The 13448-nt window shown below is 42.1% G+C and overlaps 1 protein-coding gene across 1 annotated transcript; it reads left to right on the top strand.

The window, feature by feature from the left end:
- Positions 1 to 7040: 7040 nt before the first annotated feature.
- LOC100016477 (serine protease 33-like) lies at positions 7041 to 9624 on the top strand. The gene is made up of 5 exons (XM_056806315.1): positions 7041 to 7146; positions 7424 to 7586; positions 7946 to 8310; positions 9074 to 9243; positions 9358 to 9624. The coding sequence occupies exons 1-5, from the start codon at positions 7041 to 7043 to the stop codon at positions 9622 to 9624; spliced, it is 1071 nt and encodes a 356-aa protein (XP_056662293.1).
- Positions 9625 to 13448: the final 3824 nt, after the last annotated feature.

Raw genomic sequence — 13448 nt, forward strand, 5'->3', positions numbered from 1 at the left:
CCAGGATGTTTGTTACTTGAAGAAAGTTTCCTGTCCTCTTTTATGCTATGTATTCTTCTTCCACTTTCTCCCCTTCCACAGCTCTTCTTTAGATTCTTATTTCATTTAAAAATCTCTGGCTTCAGGTTTTTTTTTTCTGTTTGTTTGTTTTTTTGGATACTCTTGCCCAATCAATCCATTGTTTTTAAGGTTCATCTCTTTTCATAGCAATTCTATATTTTCCTTTTGGGCTTCTCATGATCCAGACAATTCCTTTCTAGTGTTCAGTGTCTTCTTCTGTTTACTCATATCTCCAGCCTTAGTTCCTGAGCTTTTGTGGCAGTGCCAGGTTCTACTCTCTCCCATATTCTTGGATGAGGTAGTCAGGTCATGGCCTCTCTTTCTTTCCAAAGGGTCCTGCTTTTGGTTTCCCTTCCCTTGTATGCCTGGGCTCAGAGTACTGGCAGATGTCAGTATTTCCAGCCGAGGCTCTGCACTTGGCTGTCAGATCTCTGCTATAATTTTCCCAGCACCCCCTCCCTCTTCTCCCTAGACTTTGCTGATTTGGCAGCTACTGTGATCTTTCTTTCCTCCTAGTGCCAAGGTTTTGCAGTGCTTCTGGACTCTGTGACCTAGGGGTGGACCCTGTGACTTAGGAACCTATTTCCCCATGTTCTGTCTTCTGACTATTCTGGGCTGAATGAAGGAACTCACTCATATTTCTCTTTGTATTTCTTGATCCTTTTTGATCTGGTGACTTTATTACATCACTTCTGGAATAAATAGGAAAGCTAGGCCCCATTGTGTCTTTTCACCTTGACTGGAAATTCTGATCCCTTTTAATACCTTTACCTTATTGCTGTTATTATACAAATTATTCTTCTGCTTACTTCCCTCTACATCAGTTCACACAATTCCTGATGGGTTGGATGTCAAAAAGCAGAGATGGATAGGAGGACAAGGGAACAATATCATAAAGAAAGGAAATGTCACATTTGGGCCATAAGGAGAAGGTTTGTTCAGTTTGCTTGGTGTTTAGGGCATATGAAGAAGAGTGGTGGAAGGTGATTCAGTGAATCTCTTTGCCCCCTTAGTTTCCTCATCTGTAAAACAAGGGAGTAGGACTGAATAATATTTTTAAGCATTCTCTTCCTCACCCCAACTCTAACCCAAATGTGAACTCCTTGAAATCAGAAATTATTTCATCCCCCTAACCTCTTCTTCTGAGGTGGGGGGAGGGTGCAGAGAAGTGGCAGATTGAGGGATCAGAGGTGCTGATCAAAGGATTTTGCCTTTGGTCTTCCCATTATTTTGCCTTATGTGATCTCACAAGGTATGTCATCAATTCCATATGGGTCACACCCAAGGGTTCCACCTACGCAACCTGAAAAATTGATGCACCAGTTACAGTCCAACCATACATCCTGTCTCTAAGCTCCTAGCTTTGCCTATCCAGATGAGGCAGTTCTTTCAAAACTGAGAAGTTCTGAAACTTGTAGTTCTTCTCTCCCTCCTCCTACTTTTTCCAAAGGAAATTTAACAAAAGGGTAAGTCAAGGCAGGCTTCTCCAAGCTGTTATGTCTTATTAATGCGGGCACTACCCTAAAATAAAGCAGATCTCTTGGTCATGTAGGGATTAAAATTAATTATTTGACTATAATATATGAAAATTACAAGTAATAATGGTGGTCGTGAATTCAAAGTATTATTGCTCAAAGTCGAAGTAATTTGTTCTGTTGATCAAAATTTGGGTCAATTATTATAGCTTTTATTTACAAAAGAGGTGGAAAGAGGGAAAGTAAAGAAATACAAAAGGGTAGAGAAGACATTAGCCTATCTAACTAAATATTGCTCCAGTGCTCTACTCAGCCAGTTAACCTCCAATCAGAATTAAATTCTCTCCAGCGGTCAATAAAGGAAAGCCAGCTATTCACTCACCCAAGTTCCCTCCAAGAGATAGGTCAAGATGATGATTTGAACTGAATGTAAGGCGATGATCTGTGGAGGACAATTCCTCAAGTTGACCCATGTCTGAAGTCAACCTTCTTCTGAAGCTGATCTCAAGCCAACTCTCCCCAGAAGACAATCTCCAGGAAACAGTCCCAGGAGACTATCTCCACAAGATTGCCTCAAGCTGAAGAATTCATAGCTTTTATGGTGACTTCCTATGGTCCCTTCCCCTCTTCAGAGCAGCCAATCACAACTTCCAAATTGTCTAGCACTACCCAGGGGGGCAGTGTTAGTGGGAATCACTTCTCACCTTCTGGAGAGGTGAAGACTCATTAAAAGGGTTCATAGATTCCTGACTGATTGAGTTTCTGAGGGTGTGAATTCTCTAAGTGGCTTGTGAGTTCCTCCACCTAGTGCTAAGTAGGGTGTTCAAGCTTTTGTTGATTCAATTCAAAAGTAGACAAAGGAGAACTAATTCTGTCTTCACAATCTAGTGAGGTATTAAGTAGGGGTATTTAAGTTATTGTTAACCAAAGTGTTAACTACAACTAGGCAAAGAGAATAAAGGATTCCCTTTTCACAAATGTAAACTCAGAATAGACAAAGAGAACCAAGAATTTCCTTTTACAGCAACTGGAATAGCCAAAAGACCCTAAATTCGGGGTATGAAACATTTTTACAAACATAGAACAAAGAAAAGAACAAAAAACGCATCATTGGTTATGAGATTGGTAATATCACCAAGTTAGAGAATTATGATTGGTTGGATTAAGGAAGGGGCATTAAGTACAGAAGGATATCAGACCTACCTTTCTCTGTCTCTAAGGAATGTTTCTATGAATTTATGGGTTCTAGTTGCATCTTGAGGTCATAGATAGCATACAAGAGCCACAAACTTGAAGGTGCCTGGGCATAGGATAAAGCCACCTCAAAATATACAAATATAGGGGATTAGGATAGGTCAACATGGTTTGGTTCTCAGGATGGCACACAGGTACCATTCAGCTTCTCAGAGATTGAAGTTATGTGAAATAACAAACTTCCCTATATGCAGGTGTAACTGAGATAACAAATTCCCACAAGAAGTTCTCTTTAATTAGCAGTATTAATAGGAGGGTAATTAGTGAAGTGGTTAGAGAAGGAGTCTGCACTTTTGAACTTATAAACTGCTTTGCTTAGAGACCAAAGAGAAGGATCAAGTTTGGTATATGGAATACAGAATCACTTATGTAGTGGAATAAAATGTAAAATACCAGAGAGAATAACAGAATTGAATATACAATATCAAGCCAATATCTACTTCTTTCACACTTATTCTATGCCTCCCATCTATCTCCTTTGTCTTCTTCTTCCCAAAGGATTGCCACAGAATATTCCACTTCGGAAAATTTTAGGTTTTCTATCTCTGACCTCAAAGTTCTGAATTTGGAAGAGGGGATGTGACATGGTTATAGGGAATGTCTCATAACTGATCTTGGGTAGCAGTATATTCACACTCTTGAGTCCTTGGTACTTAAGCTAGATCAGATTTGGGATAACCAAGGAAACACAGAATCGTTGTGACTCACAGTTATGAAGTATCTGTTATGTGTGAAACAATGTGAAAAGCTCACAGGCAGATCATTTTTCTTTTAACCTTTACTTTCTCCTTTAGAATTAATACTAAATATTAGTTCCAAGGCAAAAAAGCAGTAAGGGCTTAGGTGGTTGGAGTTAAGTGACTTGCTCAAGGTCACAGAACTATAGTGGTAGTCTCTCAGTGACCGAGAATGACAATATTAGTTCCAAGACAAAAAAGCAGTAAGGGCTTAGGTGGTTGGAGTTAAGTGACTTGCTCAAGGTCACAGAACTATAAAGTATCCGAAGCCACATTTGAACCCAGGATCTCATATCTTCAGGTTTGGCTCTCAATCCACTGAGCCACCTAATTGCCTCTTTAGGGGAGATTTTAAGCTTAGAGAAGACCCAGCCCTCATGGAGGTCTGGCGCCAGAGAGGAGCATAATGGTTGGCTCTGGGATCAGAGTCCAGAGGAAGATATTATGGAAAAAGGAGCTCTCAGAAATCTGAGAGTCCCTTTTGTTGTTATTCATCCTTTGTTTTCTGAGAGGAACAATGACATCACAGGGTGATGTCTTGATTTGAGACTGAATCAGATGTAAGAGGCAGAGATGCACAAAGTCATCAGCTTCCCTCTCTCTTCCAGAAGCATCCTTCGAAGTCCAGTGGAAAGACAAAAGTCAGTATGACCGGTGATGGCCCAGGATGTGGCGGATGACTTTGGTGTCTTCAGTGTCTGCCTGAGCTCTAAGTGCTCCCCAATGCCCACTTCAACCTCCTTCATGACCATTGGTACAGATTGTTCTCATAGACCCATTTGACCAGGGGAAGTCTTCACTTGCACTCATCTTCAGAGAAAAACTGATGGAGTCTGAATGCAGATCAAAGAACACTTTAAAATTTTATTTTTCTTGAGATGTTTTTTTTGGTCTGTGTTTTCTTTCAGAACATTATTAATATGGAAATAAGTCTTGCATGACTGCACATATATAACCTAAACCAAATTGCTTGCAAGGATGGGATAGAGTAAAGAGAGGGAGAGAATTTTTAACTCAAACCAAAGGTTAAAATTATTTTTATAAACAACTGGAAACTGATTAACTATTTTTAAAGATAATGCCTGTTGATTGATTGCGGAGGGTGGGGGAAAGAAGTCTTTACTGAGACCTTGTTATGTGTATGTCACTGTCCTGGGCAGGGCAGATGAGAAAAAGATGTGTGACACACAGTCTCTGCCTTCAAAGACCCCAGGCAGGCTGTCAGATAATAGCTGTGAAAAGGCAACTGAAAAATAGGAGGGATTATGTGATGAGTATAATGAGTCAGAGGGATAGTAAACTATATGGGATTTAGGGCTGCTGGGTGGGAACTAGATGCTATGGGGAAGACAATCTCAAGGGAGAGGTCCTTGATCAGTTACGTGGTTACTCACTGGGGTGTAGGTTCTTGGGCAGTAATTCCCCCAAAATGCTGACCTGACTTCTCAGGGCTCAAGTGAAGAACCCCAAAGGAAGACCTTTGGGATTCCAGCACCAGAATTTACTCTCCTAGGGAGAAAATCAGTGTCCAAGATGGATTAGTGATAATTGGATGCATGGTTGGGAAGAAGAGGTAGCTGGATGACAGCCTAGGGGGTTACTGGGAGAGAACCCCAACACTTCAGCAAACTGAGTGGGGAGGGAGTAAGGAGCCAGGAACCAGCGAGGATGGCCACTGGATTCTGGGGTGTAACTTGGTTTTGGGAGAGAGGAAAAGAATGACAAGATCACAGATGGGCAGCTAAGACTCATCTTCCTGAGTTCAAATCAAGTGACACTAGCTATTTGACGTTGGGTAAGTCACTTAAATCTGTTTGCCTCAGTTTGCTCATATGTAAAATGATCCGGAGAAGAAAAATGGCAAACCACTCCAGTATCTTTGCCAAGAAAACTCTCAATGGGTCAAGAATTAAGACATGACTGAACAATAAGGCTCATTAGAGCTGAAAAGGACATTGGAGATCATCTAGTCCAACAACTCTCACTTCAAACATGAGGAAACTGAGGCCCAGAGAAGAAGCCTCTGATGTTCACTATCCACTCAATCTCTCTGAGCCTTAATTTCCTCATTTGTTGTAGAGTTGGCCTCTGAAGTCTTCCAACTGTAGCTCTAAGCTACATGCATTGATTTTAGGAAAAATAGATTGGGGGCATCAAGGCAGAGACTTAGGAAAATAGTGTTTGGATTCTGCATGAAGCCTAGGGGCCAAATGTGAGGATCATACAAAACTCACTATTTTCCCCCCTTCCACAAATGTCCAGCACAACCAGGAAATCATGTTATACCTTTAGAGGAATGTGTCGTTAGGGAGAGGCAAATACTGATTCAATAGTAATGGGAGAATTTCCTCTTCCTGCTTTAAAAGATTAAATCACAAGTCACCCCACCCTGTATGATCTTCCTTCCCCAAATCCAAACCCATTGTCTCCCCAAGAGAACTTCCTTCCCCTCCCAGGTTCCAGTTGCCAAGGGTTTTTAACTCTCCATACTTCCTTTCCCTTGCTGATCTGGCATTTGACTAATTCCCCTTCTGACCTCTGACCCTTACTTGGCTGATGTTCACTTTTGAAATTACTGGCCCCAGATACCAAAAATATTTCCTCAAAAGATTGAGTGTCTGGTGGCTGTTATGGTCTGGGTGCCGGTTACAAAGATTGAAAAATCAGCAGGAAAAATAAAGAAAAGAAAAAAAGAAAAATCAGCAGGCATTGACTTTTTAAAAAATTAAATAATTTGTTGGGTTGAAACATTATTTTTCTTTAAGTTAGTGCCTTTTGATTTGTCAATTTATGGAATTAACTTTTCCAAGACCCAAACTCCCTAAACCTCACCTAACTCCCCTCAAATCTAGCTCCTTCCCAAAGTCCAGGTATGGGGGCTCCCAAGTCCTAAATCTCTCCACTCAACCCAGGCTATCACATTCCCTTCCCTTTCCAAAATCTTTGTTTCTCTTTCCAGTCCCCAGTGAAAAGGTCCCCGGAAGTGACCAGGAATCAGTGGAGCATCTTACAGGTACAAAGGTACTCTTGGCCCCAGAGAATGATGGTGGTAAAGAGATATGGTGGAAAAAGGGAAAAAGACCAGAAGGTGGGGCCTTGTTAAGGTGTGCCCATAGGGAGGGCCCAAATTAGGCTACATCTTAAGAGCCCTGATCTTAGCAAGCTAGTCTTAGAGAATAACAAAGAATGAAGGATCAGTGGAGAGCATTGCTGGGAGTAGTCCTGGGTGAGTGTTCATAGCTCCATCTCCTTTATTTAGCACCAGAAGCCCTTTCTCTTCAGAGCCAGTCCTTTCTCCCTCCCTCTTTGGAACCCTTGCTGTTCTCCTAGTTCCCCCTCCTACCAGTTTCTCCAATCTTGAATATTATCTCCTTGGAGGCTATGTCTTTCCCAGGTCCAGTAGTCAGAATTGTAGTTAATGGTTTCAGCTCCCACCAAAAGGGTGAACAATCCAGTGGGAGGGAGAATGTGGGGAAGAGATGAGTTTCATGATATTTTCTCCTTCACAGGGACAATGAGCCTTTTAGTGACTGCTTCCCCTCATCTGGGTACTAGAACTCACAATGGCTCTTCCATTCCTACAGTCATCAAAGGAGAACAGAAGTCCCCCTGGAATTTAGGTAAAGCGGTGTGCCTAGATTTGGGGAAGGAATCTATAGATAAGAGGAAAAAAATAGAGAGCAGGACGATTTGGATTTTTAGAAGAGAGTCTTTGGGTTAATAGGACAGAATTTCACTGAAAGAGAAGAGGGGAAAGGGGGCCATTTAGATTCTGGAGGGGTGCTATCAAGCATGGGCAAGAATATATTTAGATTCTGTATGTATTTGGTGCTGAATGTTGAAACATCTGAAAACTGTCATAACTCCTCTCCACTACTTTCCTCCATACTCTTCTAGTCTGTGGCCGACCTCCTCTTTCTCTCCGGGTGATTGGGGGTGAAAATGCCAGGGAGGGCAAATGGCCCTGGCATGCCAGCCTCAGACGATTTAAACAGCACATCTGTGGTGCCACTCTAATCTCTCATAGCTGGCTACTCACTGCAGCCCATTGTATTCCCAGGTAAGTCCCAAAATTAGCTGTCCTGTGAAGATAAAGACAGAGAGAGATGGAGATGGGGAAGGAAAATTAAGGAAGAGGACCAGATGAAATTGGGGATTACAAGAACAAGAAATGTCAGGATTTAAAAAATATATATATGTCAAGGTAGTGAGCTGGTACAGGAAGAGTCAGAAGTTAAAGTTTCTGGGAAATTCATAAGAGGAGAAAAATAAGCAGAGAAAAAAGAATAGAAAATGTTAGGGTCTTATTTGCAATCTGCACTTATAATATGGAATAAAAATTCATTCATCAGAATATAGTTTGCAGAGCCCTAGTCAAGTGAACAACTTCAGCCACCTAGTTGTCTCCTTTTTTAACAGACGACTGAATGCCACTCAGTTCTCAGTCCTCCTGGGTTCTTACCACCTGGATTCCCCAAGCCCCCATGCCTTGGAGCAAAAAGTAAGGCAGATCATCCAGCATCCTGCATACACTCACCTGGATGAGTCTGGTGGTGACATAGCTCTGATACAGCTTTCAGAGCCTGTGCCCTTCTCCGAGAACATATTGCCTATCTGTCTCCCTGGAGTCTCTTCTGCACTTCCCTCAGGAACATCCTGTTGGGTGACAGGCTGGGGAAACATTGAAGAAGGAGGTAAGCTTGTTAGCAGTCCAGATCATTGTACTTGGAGCCTCTCCACACAGACCTTTAGCCCTGCTCTCTTTCAGAGCCACAAGAGCATCTGTTTTATTTTTCTCCTTTCTTTAAACCTAGCTATCTCCAGTTTTGTCTCTAAGCTCCAAAATGCAATTTCTATTCCAGGAATCTTCTCTACTAATCCCCAATTCTTCCCTGTTAACTCTTCATTTATTTTCTTCAGCAATATTCTGTTTTTTCCCCAATTATATATAAAAATCATTTCTGGCATTCCTTTTCTAACATTTTGAAATCCACATTCTCTCCCTCTCCTCTTTCTTCCTCTCCTCCTTCCCCGAGACGATAAGCATGTACTTTCATGCAAAGCATACTATCATCCAAAGCAGCTAGGTAGCTCAGTGGATCAAGAGCCAGGCCTAGAGAACCCAGTCCTGGGTTCCAATCTGACCCCAGACACATCCTAGTTGTGTGACTCTAGGCAAGTCACTTAACACCCATTGCCTAGAGCTTACCATTCTTCTGTCTTTGAACTAATACACAGTATTGATTCTAAGATGGAAGATAAGTATTTTTAAAAGAAGCCTATTTCCATATTCATTATGTTGAAGAAGACATATTTTAAAAAATAAAGAAAATAAAGTGAAAATAGTATGCTTTGATCTTCATTCAGACTCCATCAGTTCTTTCTCTGGAGATGGACAACATTTTTCATCACAGGTCCTTTGGGATTACCTTAGATCATTGTTTTGCTGAAAATCCTGTTAATAATCCCCAAGATCTAAATGTTATGATCTAGTCTTCTCTCAGGACTTCTCTCCTGGTCACTTCCTACTCTTCATTCTTTTCATAGTTCCTCTCCCAGCTCCCCAGATCCTCCAGCAGGCCCAACTTTCCCTCCTGTCCTGGGAGACCTGTGAGACACTCTACCACCAGGACTCCCATCGTCCACTTAAGGTCCCAGTCATTGAGTATGACATGATCTGTGCTGGCAGTGAAGAGGGCACTGCAGACTCCTGCCAAGTGAGTAAGAAATCCCTTAACTTTTTGTTCTGTTTCTCCATCAGCTTGATCCTCCTTAGGGTGCTGACTTTCCCTCCAGAGCCAGCCACACAGCAACAATGTTTTCTCTTTCAGGGTGATTCTGGGGGCCCTTTGTCTTGCCAATTAAAGGATCGATGGGTGCTAGGAGGTGTGGTGAGCTGGGGGGAGGTCTGTGGAGCCCCCAACCGCCCTGGAGTCTATGCCAACGTGTCTGCCTTCATCCCTTGGATCATCACTCATGCTCCTGAAGTACAGCAGAACCTCGTCCCCTCATCTGCCTCATTTTATGGCTATCCCGAATCTTCCATTCTTTTGGGTCTATTCTTAATGATAGCAGAGTGTCTACTGATAGGGCTGTAAACAGGAGGAGGGAGGGGAGAGAGGACAGATTCTCTCTTCTTAAGAGATAGTCACTTGACTTAGAGAAGACAGGGTGAAAAGGAGAATTCAACTCAATTGAACGATATTTTATGAAGCACTTATTACATTCAAGACAGTAGTCTAGGTCCTGGGGATAAAGAAGCAAAAATGAAAGTTGTGCCTCAAGAACCTTGGAAGACAGTATTAGACTTGGAGAGAGGAGACAGACAGACAGACAGACAGACAGACAGACAGACAGACAGACAGAGGCAGAGAGAGGAGAGACAGAGAGACAGAGAAAGAGAGAGAGAGAGACAGACAGACAGAGAAAGAGAGACAGACAGAGAGAGAGAGAGAGAGAGAGAGAGACAGAGAGACAGAGAGAGAGAGAGAGACAGAGAGAGAGAGAGAGAGAGAGAGAGAGAGAGAGACAGAGAGAGAGAAAGTTCAGTTCAAAACCTTCATCAGATACTTATTAGTTGTGAGGCTTTAGGCAAATCACTAAACATCTCTGAGCCTCAGTTCACTCCTCTGTAAAATTGTTGTGAGATTCAAATGAGATGGCATATAAATTACTTTGCAAAATTTGAAATACCAGATAATTGTGGCCTATTACTATACTACTAAAATAAAAGATTCTCCTGTGAGGAGAGTAGAGAGCTTTGATGGGAAGATAGAGCATTTATAGTAGTAGTCTCTCTGTAACCGAGGATGACGATTGTCTTTGTGCGTTTTCATCTATGGATAGATGAGTGTGCACAAAGACACTTGTGCGTGAAGGAGATTTAAGTGGAAAAGCCGATGCACAGAGACAGTCCCACTCTCTCGGCGTTGGAAGCCTGGGTCCAGTGGCACGAAAAGTCGTTACACCTGGAGACTTCCTCAGCTGCATTGGATGGCCGTGTTGTCTTTTGTGCTCCATCACGCCCTAAGCACTCCACAGTGCCTTTGCTGCGTCGCCCTCTCAGCCGTTGAACCTTCTTGTTGGTTTCTTCCATCTGTTTGGCAGCAGTCGCCCTGGTTCACCAGGGGTCGATGACCCGATGGCTACCCTCACAAGGTTTAGCCGGCTTGTCGAAGCTGTTGCCCGAGGTGTGGCCGCTGCCACATGCTAGCAGCTACTGGGAGCCACAAGTGAGAGCTGGGTGTCAGGTGAGGGTCTGAGGCTGGAGAGCTGCCCTAGGAGGGCACGACAAGCCCTCCATACCAGAGATACTACCCCTGCCTGAGCACCCCATACACCCCATTTATTGAGCATTTATTAAGCATTAACTATGTGCCAGAGACTGTGCTCAGTGCTGGGGATACAAATGCAAACAAACAAGGCAGTTTCTGCTCTCAAAAGAACTTGTATTCCAATAGGGGAAAACAACACATAAAAGGGGAATTGGAAAGGGAGGGGTATCTCCTTATCTCCTATGGTCCTTCATCATTCAGTCATGTCTGACTGTCCATGATCTCATGGACCATTTCACACTAGGTCCTTCTATCCTCCATATGTCCCAAAGTACATCCAAAGTATATGCTTATTGTTTCCATGGCACTGTCCATGTCATCCTCTGCCATCCTCTTCTCTTCTTTTGCTTTCAATTTTTTCCAATATTAGGACCTTTTCCAATAAGTCCTGTCTTCTCATTATGTGGCCAAAGTATTTAAATGCCCAGCTTCAGTATTTGAACTTCCACTAAATAATCTTAATTTATTGCTTAACTGATTTGATCTCCTTGCTGTCCAAGGGACTCTCAAAAGTCTTCTCCAGCACCATAATTCAAAAGTGCTGATTCTGTAGCACTCAGCTTTCCTTATAGATTATTTCTCACAATCATACGTTCCTCTGAGTAGTTTTGGCTATACAGACATTCTTTGGTATGCTGAAATCTCTGCTTTTTAATATGCTGTCCAGATTTGCTATAGCTTTCCTTCCAAGGTGCAAACTTTTCATTTCATGGCTAGAGTTATCTTTGAACCCAAGAATATAAAATCTGAGGCTGCTTCCATTTCCCCCCTCTTTCTATTGTCAAGAAGTGACTAGACCGGTTTGCCAAGATCTTAGGTTATTTTTTATGTTATACATTAAGCCAGTTTTTACCCTCATCAAGAGACTTCTAAATACTTCTTCATTTTCTGCCATCAGAGTGGTGTGGTTTACATATTTGAAATTGTTGGTATTACTTGGTTACCCTAGATGGATCATAGTAGAAAGTTCTGACAGAAGGTCATTGGAGAAGAAAATAGCAAGGCACTTCAGTATCCTTGCAGAGAAAACCTCAAAGACAGAGGGACTTTTATAGTTTAATGAAGCTATGAGATATCCAGTGCAGGATTATCTGTTACTATTCTTCCTCATTGGCTCCTTCATCTCTTCCCTATTCTCTGTACACTCCTTATGTGTCTCTCCTCTTCTTCCTTTCTTTGTACGATTTCCATGTGTAAATGAATATTTTATACCTTTGGACTTCATTTCCCAGAAGTCCCTAGTATTTCCCAAAATTCCCTTTTTCCTGTGTCCCCTTGTTTTGTGTGATTGTATTTAAGTGACTGTAACTCTTCCCTCTTTCTTTGACCTGTGACTGGGCTGAGTTTAGGCAGTTCTTTTGCTTTAGTTATTATTAATAAAACATTTAAAATATAATACTTAGTTATTGTGTATTAATTTTAATCTTTACACCCCCAAACGTGCAAGGGTTTGGGGCTTTGGGGAAGCATGAGTTGGGGAGGATGGGTAGAAAGTGGTTCAGGAGAGGTTGCTTACCCTAAAATACGCCATGGTGGTATGAAAATAGATTTAAGTATAAAGCCTCAATTCTGGCTAGGTACATGTATACATTGGCCAAGCAACAAGCTCAGCAATCCCCACAGACTCCGTGCCAACACAAGGCTGGGAAATGTTTTAACTATGCTAGTCTTATCTCCTTGGCACATTGCTAGTGGAGTTGTGAATTGATCCAAACATTCTAGAGGGCAATTTGGAACTATGCCCAAAGGGCAATAAAAGACTGTCTGCCCTTTGATCCAGGCATAGCACTGCTGGGTTTGTACCCCAAAGAGATGATAGGGTAAAAGACTTGTACTTGTACCAAAATATTCATAGCGGCACTCTTTATGGTGGCAAAAAATTGGAAAATGAGGGGATGCCCTTCAAATGAGGAACAGCTGAACAAATTGTGGTACATGTTGGTGATGGAATACTATTGTGCTAAAAGGAATAATAAAGTGGAGGAATTCCATGGAGACTGGAACAACCTCCAGGAGGTGATGCAGAGCGAGAGGAGCAGAACCAGGAGAACAATGTACACAGAGACTGATACACGGTGGTACAATTGAATGTAATGAGCTTCTCTACTAGCAGCAATGCAATGATCCAGGACAATTCTGAGACCTATGAGGAAGAATACGATCCACATTCAGAGGAAGAATTGTAGAAATAGAAACATAAAATAGAAATAACTCCTTGATCACATGTGTTATTGGGGACATAGATGCTAAATGATCATGGTAGTGCAAATATTAATCATATGGAAATACTTGATCAATGACACATGTAAAACCCAGTGGAACTATCCATCAACTATGGGAGATATTGAAGGAGGCAGCTAGTGTGACTCAGTGGATTAAGAGCCGGGTCTAGAGAAAGGAGATCCTGGGGTCAAATCTGGCCTCAGTTTCCTCAACAACTAACACCTACATTTCAGGACCATTGTGAGGATAAAATGATATTCTGTCAGCATCAGGCACATAGAAAGCACTTACTCAATTCCTTCCTTCTTTCCTTTCTTCCTTCTTTTCTCTTCAATTTGCAGTCAGAGAGTTGTCAAAAGTATCTT

The sequence above is a fragment of the Monodelphis domestica genome, chromosome 7, assembly GCF_027887165.1.
Source record: "Monodelphis domestica isolate mMonDom1 chromosome 7, mMonDom1.pri, whole genome shotgun sequence".
Taxonomy (NCBI): Eukaryota; Metazoa; Chordata; class Mammalia; order Didelphimorphia; family Didelphidae; genus Monodelphis; species Monodelphis domestica.